Genomic DNA, 15658 nt, shown 5'->3' on the forward strand with positions numbered 1-15658 from the left:
GGCCAGTGGGGAGGCCCAAGCTGTCAGCACTGATACAAGTAATGGTCATCTTTGCGTATCTATACTAAGTTATGCATTATAAATAACTGCAAAGGTAGCAGAAGAGTCTTACGTTCCTGACTGTTTTCCTACTCATTCTCCTTAAATACAGTCTCGGAGATGAGATGCTCTCCCAGGCATTTTATGCCATTTTCCAAGTTCAGAGGTACGCATGTAAGTTGGATCTGGGACATGCAGTAATACACAGGGTGGTGGTATTTGTCTTTATAGAACAGAAACTTTAAAATGCCAAAGGTTACAGAAGAGATTTCAGTTCTTTGGCTTTCACTTCTACGTTAATAACTTGCAGTGTAATGGTATTTATTAAAAAAAAAAAAACAAACAAACCTTTTTTAGTAAGGAATTAAAAGCAATTTTATTGATTGCTGTCCTATAAAGTCATAATAGTCTTTAATTCCCAAAAAACTGTGTCCAACAATAGTAAAAATGAAAAAAGTCTTTAAAAATCACTAGAGCTTTTTTTAAAAACTAGGTATGAAAAATATATACATTGTATTAAAAAAATCTGAATAAAATTAATGTCTGGATTTATACATTCAGCTGTGTTAAACATCTGCCTGTGTACAACACAATTTGTTAAAATATTAGCAGTATTTTTACTATGTTAAATAGTCTGTTCAATTTACAGTTTCTCTCATTACTATTAGTTCACTTAATTTACAAGGCTCTATAACTGCTGTCAGACTGTCAGGTGTTTTTGTGCAAAATTATTGCCTAATGTATTGTAAATTGGTACAGAGATAAATCTTTATAAACATCCAATTCACTCACATCAAATCAACATAACTGCAGTACATAAAACATACACCCCCCTTTAACAAAGGGGGAGAATCTAACAAGGAGAAAGCCTTGATACTGCAACTTCTCCCATCATTTTTGTTGAAAGTGTTTTCTGCCCTGCTGAGTTACCAGCTGGTCCTTAAAAAGGTGAAGACTTTTATAATACAAACTGTCACAACTATATACAAAAATATGCACTGAAATCTACTTTATTTTTGAGTGCATTTTCTTCACACAACATGAAGTAGTGGTGGTTTTCTGTGAAATTCCAAAGCTGAACTGCAGATGCTAAAATTTAGCAGGTGGTGTGTGTAGTGCAATTGTGAGATGTCTTCTCTGGAACAGAGAAGAGCACATGTGAAGCAGCACCAATGCAGCACAGTCCCAGTAATGTTTTATCTACCTCTCTCGTGCCTTTTTGCCTGGAAAAAAAAACAGACATTTCCAGCAGTTACACTCCTTTAAAACACCTGTGCTAATATGGATCTGAGACCAAGACAATCAACATCATACATTTTGCAGTCTGCTGTTTCTTGCTTTCAGAAATCCTTTCAGAACTGCAGCAGTAAGAGAAGAGAAGAGAAAGTCTTGTGTCAGCTTTGCTAGCTTCGAAGAGAGAGACAATCGCTTCATACAAAGCCTGGGATTTCCCTGGGTTTCTGCTGGAGAGGTAGTCCTTTATGAATTACAGGATTAGTTATTCTACACATGGATTCTGACACAACTAGGGAGTATCCTAGTAACATACTGTCTGGTACTGGGACTGTAATGCTGCAGTTTCTCAGGAAAAGGAAACCCCCTCTGTTGCTGTTTATATCCAGCTCAGTGGATGGGTAAGGTGTTCAGCCTCCCACACTAACTGCTGCAAGGAGTTCTGCTTCCGAGAGAAAGTCAAAATACTCAAAAACAGAGGGAGAAGGAATACTTAAAGAGACAGGGATGGAAGAACTAAAGCTGAAACTGAAACTCAAGTCAAAAGATGTGTGACTGATCTCCAGTGCCTAAGAAACTACTTGTAGCTGAAATCTGCTAATGGTTGAGCAACGTTCAGTTCAGAGCTCTCAAAATAAAGGGATGAGTGTCTGAACCATCAGTGCTCCCTTAACTAGGTTTTTTGCATTGGTGACCCACATCTTCCATGTGTTAGCCATGGGACATAGCCCTGCCCACTGACAACAGGTAGTGCAAATCCTGCAGTGCAGCATGAAGAAGCACAAATACTACACATTGGTTTCAAGTCCCAGTAAGCGTCCCATCCGCTCCATGTTCTTGTCAATTGTGGCACGACATGTGATCTCTTTAGCACACTCCATAGGAAACCAGCCTTTTTCACCATCTCGGAGCCGCTCCCCTTCATACCAACCTGCAAGGTGAAGGGACAAAGAGTAACAAACTTTTTCAAGTTATGTTAAAGGTAACTTGCTAGAACTCTGTGTGTTGCACTTGAGTAGACACAGTCATCACCTACATTATACATTTATCTTCACAGGAAGTAGCAGAAGAAGCTACTTAATCTGCTACTTCTTAAGATAGATGGGTTTTTATACATGTAGACTAGGAACAAAGTAGTATGTAAAAATAAATACTACGTGAAATCAGTCAAATTTCTATATTGTAGTTCAAATATATTTTGAAATAAAGATTACAGTATCACTGCAATCTAGCAAAAGCAATGCAGCACAACTGCTAGGGACTTTGATTTTTGTATGTAATACTGAATAACATCATTAAGATTTCATACATCAAGTGCTGACAGCTTCAAGCATCACTGAGTCAGCACAGTGTGAGATATGAGTAGAATCTCTTGCACATCCAGGCAAGAATCAATGTTGATCTTGGGTTACCTGATGCTACGGCAAACAGGCAAAAGCAGGCAGTGAAGCACAGTGTATAACATGACTATTAACATAAATGTTTCTCTTACACAAACCTGGTGCTTACTCAATAAAACAAACATAAGCATTCCTACATGAGCCCCATGGTTTTTGGTAGAATTCTATTTCTCATTTGCAGACAACTTACAAGCAGCCAGGACATACTTTGAATACTTGTTGCCTAATCAGAGGCTGTCCTTCCGAAACCTGAACTGAAATGCTCAAGGGTTTCTTGGAATCTAATTCATTGTCCAACCAGACATTAGAAAAGACACTTTTCTAACTGGATCAGTTGCAGTGGTGACAGGTGGTTAGTGACAGCAAAGTTCTCACTCACTCACCATCATTTACTTTTTGATAAACCAAAACGACATCAGCAACCTGAAGAGAGAGTTCATCTGACTGCTTTGCTGTGTAGGTTCTGATGATCTCTACCTGAGTCAAAGCTGTGAAAAAAGTAGCCAGGCTGAATTAAACCCTTCATGTAACAGAGCATCTTCTATGAAAATACATATATAATTAATTTAAACATTTCCTTTTTAGAGTACACCCCCCAAACAAAAACAACCACAAAAAACGAACCACAACAAAGGAGGCAGCAAGTTATGCACAGGGCTTCCTGTCTAAGCAATTATACATGAACAAACTGGATGGACATGTAAGGGAAGGAACTTTGCACTTTTGCTACCAGACTGGAACAACTGGCCAAACTATAATTAATGAATGCAAATTAAAAATACTTTGTGAAACTGAACTACTCCAAGAAACCCCCAAGCACAGAAGAGACGGCAACTTCATGTATACTAAAGCAACACAGCCCAGAAACAGAAAGAAGCATTTCTAAGGATACATATACTCTACACATGCTCATGCCTCCAGCTAAGGGGCAGCACATTCCCATTCTTCTGCCAAAGCTCTCACAAATCTCATCAGTTGTAACTTACTTGTCCTGTCCATCTTCTGCCCATCTCCATCCTGTCCAAGCGCTGTAATCCAGCGAGCTCTGTCACTCCTGCAAACAGCAAAGCAAAACTCCATTTCCTAATTCATGCTCTTGATAACTCCCCCTTTCAAGGCTCTGTAAAGCATAACAAAACCGCTTTTTTCTCCTCTCAAAATATGGCCAGGTGTGATACTACTACTAGTAATACATTATTCAAGCACATTTAACTATTTTAAGCAGGTTGGAGTATAAAAGAAGCCTGTAAACACATATGATGTCTTATATACCTTAAGCTATTTTTCCGTAACATAGGTGAACTTCTCCACTAGGATCTGTGACTAATGCTTGTTAAGTAGTATTACTTAGAAAAAAAAATAAATCCAATACAGCCATTTTAATACACAACACCAACCAACAGCTTTCCTGTAAGTAAGAACTGTCTATCTGCACCGCGCACTTAGAATGAAAGCAAGAAGGGGAGCAGGTAGGAAGGGGGAACTGAAGCTTCTCTGCTCTCAAGGAGAACACATTATGTTTCCAGATACATTAGTGTGGGATATCAGAGTTAGCACAAATAAGTGAGGACCTAGCAGAGGCCTACATTAGTCATTTGAATCTCACCTTGTATATAACCTAGAAAAAAAAAAACAATCTCTGAGAAGAGCAGAAAGAATTATTTAGGTTCTAATTACACAATGCATCACAGAGGTGCAAATTACCGACAACCGATCTTGAACGCAAGTGGAACAAGCTAAAGTCATGTTGAACAGCAAAGGAAAAAGAAAGCTAATGTTGAATCACCCCTGTTATTGGCTGAGCTATAACAACTTCATCTTTACAGCTTCAAATTTTGGCAGATCAAAATTTGAACTCTATTCCCAAAACAAACATCTCAGTGAGATTAGATTTTTATCTCCTGTTTGTTGAGGGGCTTTGCTATCAGTAGAGCTTATAATAACACAAGGGAATTGCATGACTGAATTTTCCTGTTCTCCATCCCCTTAGGAAGAATTTTTGCTGCCATCTTTGGCGTAAAGAAACACAACTGCTTGCTGCTGAGACCTGGTATTATCAAAAATCTGAAACATCTGAAAATAGAAAATTCTGGCCCTTTAGAAGTGTCACAGAATGGGACATTTACACAAATTATTGGGGAATTCTCTACAGCATGTCTTCCAAGATGCACCACTGCTCAGCACCACTACACATCGTTCTGCAATAAAGTTCATCATTCTCTTTCAGAAACACTGATGCTCTCTCATAGCCTTTCTTAAATAGCTCAAGAAATCTCTTTTCTGGGCACAGACTCAGAAAACTTCCTGGGGATAACGGGATTCAGAATGGAAGTCTTTCTGTGCATGCTTCTTTTGGAAGCTCATTACTTTGAATAGAAAGATTTTGTTTTAATGGCATTTAATAAGAATGTGATTATTTTTCTTAAATCCCAATACCCACTCTTCCTCAAAGATGAGTTACTGCCTGGCTCCTGCTAACATTTGATGCCAGTTGGTCTCATACCAGTGGCCAAAACTACAGCATATGCTACACTTCAGTCATTAAAAGTAGGTGGTACTAAACTTGTTGTACTGCAACCAGAAAAAGGAAACTCTGTAAACAACTTTGCATTAGATTCATTAACTTTGTGGATTTTTGTTTGTTTTGCATTTTTGGGGTTGGTGGGGTTTGGTGGTTTTTGTTTGGGGCTTTTTTTTTTTCTTTCTTTTTGTTTGGGGATTTTTTTGTTTGTTTGTTTTCCTAGAAAAAGGTGTTATTTATACTCCTATTTTCCTTCCCTGTAACCAACCATTCTTAACAGGAAAAGTACATTTCCTTTCAGGCAACTCTAAGAAAAAGGCAAAGATATCAGACTGCTTTCCAGTTTAAGTGTATATTTCTTTATAATCTGTGTGTACTGTGTATTTTGTGCCTTATTCACCGGGCAATATGAAGTCCTGACCTAATGCAGGTACTTTTGTACTTGGGACCCAAACACCACATGAAGAGACAAGGCAGATAGAACATTTTTGTACATCTAAAACTTAACTCTATTCAGTGAGCACTCTAAACCATTCAGCTTGGGGTTCCCACTGCAGATTCCCTTCCTGACCTTCTCAAAGCTAAGAGAAGGTTATTTCCTGTAACTTTTGTATACAGGATAATGCTCTATAAAACCAGGTAATTTCCAAACACAGTAACTGTTTTCAGAATCTTTTTTCTCTGAATGACAATCTGTTGGACTATTTATATGACAAACAGTATACAGCAAATCAATAATACATCTGCAGAACAAAATTTCTTTTCATAAAAAGCCCAGACAACTAAAAATGTCCTGCATTTTTTTCCCAATAAAAACGCATTTCCAAACACGTCTGAATCATCTGCTTACTTTATAATGAGATCTTTAATGGAAATCATTAATGATCTATCGTTTCTTTCAGGGCTATTCTAAACTTTGAAAGCAAACCTAAAACTAAAGTTTTCCAGGCTGGGCTACATCTGCTTCATGTCTTCCCTCCCGCCTCCAGCTTCCACGAGAACAGATAAAATCTTTCACTTTTGTGGAGGGTTGTGTAGAAGTTAATGGCACCAGAGCAAGATGACGGCCTCTTGGATATGTGCTCCCGACAGAACAAGACACTTCTTGTTGCTCATTTCTAAAGCAGAAAACTGTTGTCAGGAGAACAAGGACCACCTCTATCCCAGCACAGCTCTGCAGGGCAACACCAGCCTCCTCCCATTTAATCCAGTACTGTTCCACTTCTGCACCATCCAACTGTTACAATAACTAACTCACAAATCACTCCTCCAGGACAAAAGCATTCTGCATTCATACCCTAAGATGATTTGCCTGCAACCACCATCATGCCTAAGGACATACCTGTGCCAGTTTCCTCCTGATAGTACTGTGCTCTGTGTACAAACAATACAGTGTAAACACCATACTGCTAAAAGAATTGACAATTAGGGTAAGATACTTTAAACCTGTAAGGAACAAACCAGCACATGAAAGCATCAGAGACAGAGCAAACATAAATGAATCTCTGCAGTCTGATTATTCAAGGTCTTCTCACCAAGTTAAGTATGAAGAAAGCTTCCCCGAGTTACAACAGTAAAAGTAACATTCTCCTTGTAGTAACCCACATTATACCTAGATTCACATGTTCAACTATTCAGCATGCACAGCAGCACGGTGTGCCACAGGGTGAGATGGGAATGTTGTTGCTGACAGCCTAAAACTCAGATGGGTTGGGAGGTGAAAAATTACAGAAATGGTAACTATTCACTTACTGACTCTCTGTTCCCAGGAGCATCTCCACCTTCTCTCCCGCATGGTTACTGAGGACCAGTAGTCTGAAGAGGTGAGTTGCAGAAGTCTGCCGTGAGTATAGCATAGCTGAAGTGCTCTTTACAGGAGAAGAAGTCAGGTCCTCACTGTCACACTGTTGTACCACCAGCTGGTCCCTTAAAGAATAATCTGTGACATTGTAACTCTCCTCACTGCAGAACAAAATAGGGAAGAAAAAACCCCACCAATTTAATGTTTCATTTTCCATTAATTATGTCTTGAAGCAAACTAAGTCACAGAATCCACTTTTAATGACACAGTATGGCATGATTCTTCTGGCACCTCAGATCTTCATCTGTTCTATTTGTTTTTGAAAGTACCAATTTTCCAAGACACAAAGTAGATCAGTTTTTAAACCCCACAGAATGTAATTTAGCAGCACAGTTAAATGACTTTGGTGGTCCTGAGGTGGAGTGAGCTTGGCTTTACTCCACTGAATAGGAAATCAGGCACAGCAATTACCTAGAAATTCATTTTTACTTCTGTAGCTTCAAACGAATATCAGACCTGAATTTTACAAGGGGAAAAAAAAAAGTTTCCCTGCTCCTGTCCCTGTAAAATGCCCCCTAAAAATCTGCGCTCTGATTCCAGATGACCACCACCAAGCTTCACTTTAAATACTTTTATATAATTTTAATAATACGTTTTAAATAATTTTAAAAATGGACAAAGGCTTCTCACACACTATTGTTCTTGCAAAAACACTGTGCAATTTACCTCTTAGAGAGAGTACTTTGTAAATAACTATACCAACTCTAAGTGATATGGATAAAGATTGGTATGTGCACATAGTAACTTCCCAATGTGACCAGAAAGAATTCTAAGAAATTATTTAAGTTAGCAGCTTTACTTTCCCTAGGTTTGAAATGCAGGTGGAGCAGGGGACAGAACAGACATCACAAATCAGAGCACAAAAGTGTTACTGATTTTAACAACAGGACTTAAATGAAAATACACATTCTTCCCTTCACAGCAGCCTTTTATTTCTAAATGTGAGATTCACCTGAGCTAATCAAAATCATCTTGGCAGGTGAAGGCCTTGCAGAGACAGGAAGAAGCATATCTGGACAAGGCATGCTGCCCATCTGTCAGAATGCAGTTAATGACTCATGCTTCAACTTCTGAATACCCAGACATCTTCAGAGCTCTGATGCGAGTTCAAACAGTTCTCGTGTCTGTTGGTTTTGCTATTTACTCGTATCAAGGCAATACTGGAAACTTTTTTTTTTCTAGTGGAAAATCATGGTGTGTTCCCAATCTTTTAAGTTGTGAAATACAGGTAAAAAAACCTAAAAAGCCCACAAACAGTTAAAAGAATCTACATCACTTACTCAAGAAACAGCAAGTGATCACAAGGAAAGACTGATCACCCAAAAAAGCCTTTTTTGCTTCCACTGAAGCAAAATGTTTCCCAGCATTGCCTTACATGCATTTGCAGGTTTACCAGGATCTATCATAAACCCAGAACAGTGATAAACTGATTACCTCATAATTTCATCAAAGCTTGATAAATTTTGCCAGATTTATTGTCTTACAGTGGTACCACAAGAAAAGATAGAAAAAACACCCACTTACAGAGGCATCAAACCAGTTCTCCCTCCTAGCCCATCCTCTGCTGTGTTTATCAAATTTTGCAGTAAATCTAACAGATCAATCTTTAAGGAGCAGCTATATATACTCCACTTTAAAGTAAAACATTATTTAGATCTCAATCTCGACTGATGAAAAGCTGTACTAGAGCCTCAGTTTGCTATGGTTCATTAAGAGAATTTAAATTGAAAAAATACTCGAGATGCCAGAGATCCACACAACCCCAAGCACTGAACTGACACAAATCAAATCCCAAACACCTGGAACTTAAGCCATCTGAAATGCTGATGGTGACATACTCCTTCTGGCAGGTGTAACTGAAGCGTGTTCTTCCTGTATGGTTGCTCAGATAATGTAAGAAAACGGAGAGATGACTACTTAACAGCTGTTGGGATACATGCTCCCCATTTTGTGGGCTGTTGGGAAAATACCTGCCAATACCTTGACAGTTAACTTAATGATCTTTGTAATTCCCGTTTTTCATCCTTCAGAAGAATTGCTAAAACACAACTGAGCAACATTGTAACACTATGACTCAAAACGTTAAGTCATTGCTGATCCCTGTAACTTGTACAGGATGTGATTAATTTCTCTACTCTTCAAGTGACAACAGGCTTACAGATCATATTGTATTTGTGGATTTTTGTGGATTAATAGGTCCTGCCAGTGCATGTAGTGTGAAAATTCTTATTTCAATTACATAGGGTATGCTTTTACTTTTGTTCTGTGAATTAAATACTTGAAATGTGGGGTTTCTGCAGTACAGCTTTGTACATTCTCAAATGACAGAACATGATACTAACAGAACTAATTCTTGCAAATACCTTTTGTCGAGCAGCTTGGGGTCTTTATAAAGAAACCAGAAGCAATGACAGAGAAGCTTAGTAAGATTTATCATATAGCAGCACTGAAAACACTGTAGTTCAGAAGATAACATTTTTCTTCCCCATTTAGTTTTCTCCAAGTCTCAAAACGGGACCAACAATTCCCCACAGTTCACCTGGAATCGCAACTCCTGTTCAGATACAACTGACAAAGGCACAAACATACCACAACTTCCAAAAGCACCATTGCAAGAACTTCAAATAGATCTCAAACCTCTCCACATAGCTTTGATTAAGCTCACTTTTGATTAGTCTGCTGCTTCCATATTCCTTAAGAGTAAAAAGGAAATGAGAGGGAAGGAGCAAACTCTGCCAAAGCTCTGTAAGAATGAAGCCAGGTTAATTGTGCTTTTACACATGACTTCTTGGGTCCCAAAGTAGAAAAAAATACAGATTACAGATAGGTTTTGCTTTAATTAAAGCCATTTAACATGAGCACAGTGAGAAGCTGGGAGAAATCTTCAACTATCAGCATGTAGAAAGATAGATTTCAATTTCTGCATATGTAACTAACTCAGGGCTGCTGAGCCCTGGAATTTTAACGCAAATGTATTCTGTACATCTTTTTCCTTTGGAAAGACGCACACACAGCTCATCCCTGAAACGTAACACACTTGCATTTACTGGGATTGTCCTACTGTATAAAAGTGTGTTTTAAGAGAGTTTGTGAGAGGAGGTTCATGTTTCACATTCCCCTAAATCCACCTCCAGATTCAAATTCACTCATTTATCTGCAAAAAGATGCTACTTATCTATCTCTTGAAGGCAGTTGTTTTGGGTGCCACCCACAGTAGCTGAGGGTACCTACTGAAGAAGGAAAAAACATTTTTTTAACCTAATATTTATCAGTCTCCCCCTCTTTTTCTCTTTTTTCTTAAAATATAAACTCTAAACCAGGAAAAGGCTGGCTGGTGTGACTGGAGTGGGGGCTTTTGGGTTTGTTGGGTTTTGTTTGTTTTAAAGAAGTCGGTTCAGTATTCCAGTCTGAGAATCCCTGCCTAGCCAAGATGGAGCTTGCAAAACCAGCAAGGGATGCTGCTGTAGTTCTTTGGGAATCTTCTGTCTGAAAAAGAGATGCAGTCTACACGTTGGCATAACTAGTAAGAAAAGCATTCCTTACTAAAAAGTCAGAGATAAACCTCTACAAATCCTTCCTCTTCCTTGTCTCCATTCAACAAAATAGTCCAATTTGACACTACCAGGCAGTCCTCACCATTTTATTTCCTGTGCCCCATGAGGCCCATAAACTCTCCTCTTTCCAAATGGGTAATGAAAGACGCTGACACAGCTGGAAGTGCTGATGCGCACAGATGTGTTATGAACAGAACCATGCAGCCAGGCAGTGGAGTAACATGTCCTTTAGAATTACCATCATCAACTAATATGAACGGGCCCACATCTGTTTTTAGCCTAAGACTGAACTTTTCTGCTATACTTTTATTTCAATTCAGAACATGAAACAACAGGACTATTTTTTACTCCTTTGCAGGGAATGTGTACTCATTTTAGAGGTGCTTTTATGAAGACAAATTATCTATTGCTTTAGTATCATCTGTTCTGGTTGCCCATGCTTTAACAGCAAGCTCATAGTCCCCCTTATCCCCTTTACTCTTTCCAGCTACACTACTCTGCAGTCCTTGGTCTTCCTCAGAAGTTACTTTGCATTTATGCTTGCCATTAGTTACAAAATCACTCCTGCATTTAAAGAGAAAACCCTGGATTTGCAAGCAGCCTTGAACCTCAGGGTGAATCCAGTGTATGAAGTCCAGCTGCATTCTGCTGTTGAGGCACCTCCAGAGATGATAAGCCAGAGCCACTAAGACAGACAGGATTCTAGTGGTAGGGGATTCCTTAGGGGATTACCAACAACAGAGTATTCCATGAATGTACACTCATTCAAAACTATAAGCCCCTCTGGAGCTCACCTGAAATTTCCCAGAAGCATACAGGATGTAACTAACTGGTGCATCTTCTGACTAGCTGAGGCAGCTTAAAAGAACAACTCTAAAAGATTAATTACTCCTTGTGTCAGAATACTACCTTCAAAACCCAATGTCAGCATAAGCTATTGGTTTTCTGGTCCCTGTAATGGATGTCATGGCCAAAATGGTGGCAATTCACAGTACAGCAAGGGGATAAATAGAGGGAACAGAAGTCAAAGGTTGGACCAGATGATCCTTGAGGTCCCTTCCAATCTGGTATTCCATGGTTCTATGATTGGTAAAACACTACCACAAAGCTGAAAGAATAGGTGAAATATTTAGGTTACTTGAAGTCAGTCTACACTTGGGTCTTTGCAGAGTATTCACAACATTTACCTTTTCAAATTTCTCCATTTCATTTCCCAGAGTTACCTGAAGAGTCAGAGAACGAAAGACACTGTTCTGGAGGGCAATCTGGACAAGCTGAATTAGACTTCCAACTCAGAACTGCTCTCCAAAGGGACCTGCCTTCTCCACTGACTGCACAGGCAACTCTGAAGTATATACTGAGTGCTCCAAACATCACCCAGCTCTTTGCTTCATGCCAGACAACATCTGTGTTCACATGTGTAAGACTTAACTAGTACCTTCCTGTGCACCAACCATACAAAAGCTGTCCCTTCCACCAAGAAGTGGACATCCTGACACATGCTAGCACTGACTGCTCTTATCAAGGTAATGCATTAAAATTTTAAGGTCCCTTCAACTCAACCCATTCTATGATGTTGTGAACTCAGGAGCATGCCTTGAGGATACACCACCACAAGACCTCTCTTTATCTTTTTTTACAGCTAAAATGTAACAGTTCTCATTATGAACAGGTTTCTGGGCCCATTGCTCACTCAGTTCTTCAGATAATAAGTCTGACATCTGGCAAGTGTCCCTGAAACACAGATGGGAGCAGTGACATATGCCCTACCTGGCTGGAGCAGAGTTACTCCACAGCTACCCACATGACATTTCTGGCAGGTCTCACCAAGCCTAGCCCTTGAGAAGTTACGACCGAGCCACTGCTGGCTGCCTGTGCGAGGTCCTACATATATGGCAAACCGCTCAGAGGGGATGGCTGGAGCTTAACTCTGGGGTGAGGGTGCACAGCACGACTGGGGCACTAAGCAATTAGTATTTTTAGCACAGTAACGAGGAAGGATTTATTTATTTTTTTTTAACAATGTCAAGAATCTTCTGAAACACAACTGCTCAAGGGAAACACAAACATTTAAACTCAAACAGCAACAAGTATTTCTGTCCACTGCTGTGGCATCCATGGTAACACTGGGGGTGGGAAAACATATTACCCAGAACTCAACTCCTATTAAGAAGCTGATTCGCTCAGGCAAAGCACATGCTTCATGCTGAGAATATCTGGGAGGCTTGCAGGAATTAGTGCTTTTCAATTGTATCTGTTTGTTTAGGTGGTCTTGAAAGAGTGACTGTGAACCTGATCATCCACATGAAGCGTTCTTCCAATTTTGACCTCTGGGCCCCTTTAGGACATTTCAATTCCAACAGCTCGCAGCTGTCATAAATCCCAAATTTTGGATATGTTGTTATAAAAATCTGGTTTATAATCTGGATACCAGGCTATCACATAGGAAACCAATAAACAGTGTAACAACACAGATAATAGATGCGTCACCGTTTTCCCAACTCCAACATTTACTTAGCTACCAGCACAGTAATATGTTAACAGCAGTCCCATAAGAGAAGAAACACACTGCTCAAAGAAGTGTGATGCGGCTCTGATGTGCTGCCAGGGATTGAACAAGGGACTTTCACAGAAGCATTTCAGCATAAGCTTTGATAAACACCGAATCTCAGAAACGTGTTCACGTCAGTAAGATAGCTGGGGAGAAATCTATTCACTTGCCTTCCCATCTTTATTAAAAAACCCCAAAATCTTCACTTAATATTTTTCTCCTCCATTCTCATTTAGTTTTCTTAAGTATTAGCATTTTCTTCACAGATTTTATACCGTATCTCATTCCTCAAAATTTATTTAAATAATGAATTTGAAGGGTGTCTTTTAAAAATAGCTAGTATTTGGCTTAACTGGCCAACCCAGAGAAAAAAAAACAGTTGTTTGAAAACAGTTTTTAGTCCCAGAATAAGGTTTATCTATCAAGTAGTATCTAATAGCAACAGCAGAGAATGTACATTCTGTTCAATTTGTCTAAACCTCTCATCAAATCTAGTGGTAAAATGGAGACTGCTAGAGCTGTCCCCCACATATCACTCCCCAAAGCAGCCCAACTGTGGAAACCACGGAGGGGAATAAACATTACCTCTTTATCCTTCCCAAACTTCTCCCATTGCTAAGGCACCAAGGATGAACTCTTCAAATTAGTTTGACAATTTGGACTTTTGGCAGTGTTTGCCAAAAATAAATCCTGTTTAGTAGTTACTTGTCATTGCTAAACACGTGCTATGAGAAGCCAGGAAGCTTCCGTGTTCCCTTCCCCTGGGGTGAAGCACACGCAACAGTCACAGTAACTTTAAAAGACAACTGTAACTCGGCTGTTCTCTCTGTGACTTCAAGGAGCTGAACACAAAGGCAGTGTTACGCTGGTGACACTCTTACCTCTTCTTCTTGGTGATAATGAGGACATCATTAAAGAGGAAGAAGTACACCTGCTGCTTAGAAGTTCTCTTAGAAAAAAGTCCAGTGTCTTCCACATACGCTGTTAATTCGCCTCTTTTCACTAACCAGCGTGAAGAGGAAACCAGTGGAAATGGCTACAAAGCAAGAAAATAACATTTTTAATCCTTCAAAAGTAGAGGTTTAAAAACAATCAGATAACTGTATTATGTATTTGGGGGAAAAACAACATGCTTAAACTCAAATAACAGGTTATCAAGACTTAAAGTATCTTTGTCCTTCCTACAATACACAAGTAGTAGCACGCAAATACTTGAAAATCATTCATGCACATGGTATAATTGTCCATCTAAGGGAAGAATGAGCAGACTTGATTGCTTCCACTGGGATGGAACAGACCATGTGAGATCTCCTAAAGAGATTAAAGAGACCATCCTCCAGGAATATGTGAGGTTTTGTAGAACGTGTGAAGCAATCGTTCTTCAAGCACATACGAACTTTGAATTTTCCTCTAGGTACCTCACAGCTTTTCTGCCTACACAGCTGGGAAAAAGAGCTCCAGCTTCTCACTCAAACCCGAGGGCTATGGCACACCAAGCTTCATCACTTCCCTGAGGCCAGCTGGTACAACACTGTGCCTCATTCTGATCGTGTGTTCTGTGCCACACACAGAGTGAAAAATGTAAAATTCTTTAACAGAAATACTCTGTACAACCTACTGTGAAGTGTTCCGTAAGCACGTTAAACGGACATAAACAGATTAGAAGGACAGCACACAAGATCAGACTGGTCCCAGTACAGCACTGAATATTATTGAGATGTTCAGAGTATGCAGGCTTCATTGCTGTTAAAATGTAAGGTGAGGAATGCAGAAGGCTTAGCAGTCGTGTGGTAGCATCCATTTTCTACTAAGTAAACTGAAGTTTCGACACAGCTCTGAAAAAATGCGTAAAGCAGTATGTGTTACATAGGGTTTGAACTAGCTGTCCATTTTAATGCCAAACCAGTAATAACATCATAAAGCTCATGACATCATAAACTGACATCATAAATCATAACAACATCATAAACTCATGACATCATAAATTCACCTGCTGTTTGAAAGACACATCTGAAAGTCTTCAAATGACATTTCTTCATTTGTAGACTTACAAAAGGCCACATTAGCAAACAACTGTCCTTCCTCTGGATCACCTTCAGCTTTTTCCCCATCTTCCATTTGGCCAGAAAACAGTGACTGCTACACTCAACCACAATTGCTCTGTGATTTGCTACGCAGCCAGTCAGACAGCTCCAGGCATGCCACTACAGTGGGGTCTGCGCTTGTTAGAGCATCCTCTCAGACCAGGCATGACAACTCTGTCACTGGCTCCCAGAAAAGTCAGTCAGTTCACCCCTCAATTTATAAGGTCTGAGCAGAATCATTCTTCTGAGGTATTACCACACCAAACCTCCCACATTATTTCCCTTAAGAGCAGGAAGGGAGGTTCTCCACATACTTGCTGTCCTCACTAGTAGCTCCTGAAACATCATACAATTACCGGTGCACTGTCCTAGCTTCACCTAAGATGCTTCCCTCCTCCTCCTCATTTAAAGCACC

At 39.6% G+C, this 15658-nt stretch overlaps 1 protein-coding gene across 3 annotated transcripts in view; it reads right to left on the bottom strand.

Moving 5' to 3' along the window:
* Positions 1 to 875: 875 nt before the first annotated feature.
* ARHGEF26 (Rho guanine nucleotide exchange factor 26) overlaps positions 876 to 15658 on the bottom strand; it is a 59241-nt gene continuing 44458 nt past the window's right edge. For all 3 annotated transcript variants that reach the window (XM_061452730.1, XM_061452731.1, XM_061452729.1), the window contains 5 exons: positions 14041 to 14195; positions 6946 to 7155; positions 3659 to 3726; positions 3056 to 3160; positions 876 to 2203 (listed from right to left, as the gene is read on the bottom strand). In XM_061452730.1, the coding sequence (XP_061308714.1) occupies positions 2061 to 2203; positions 3056 to 3160; positions 3659 to 3726; positions 6946 to 7155; positions 14041 to 14195 (681 nt within the window). In that variant the 3' untranslated portion in view covers positions 876 to 2060. The remainder of the gene's footprint in view (positions 2204 to 3055; positions 3161 to 3658; positions 3727 to 6945; positions 7156 to 14040; positions 14196 to 15658) is intronic.

Source organism: Pezoporus flaviventris, unplaced genomic scaffold, assembly GCF_033815535.1.
Source record: "Pezoporus flaviventris isolate CSIRO_AGI_PZ_B2104156 unplaced genomic scaffold, CSIRO_AGI_Pfla_v1 ptg000013l, whole genome shotgun sequence".
In the NCBI taxonomy this organism is placed as follows: Eukaryota; Metazoa; Chordata; class Aves; order Psittaciformes; family Psittacidae; genus Pezoporus; species Pezoporus flaviventris.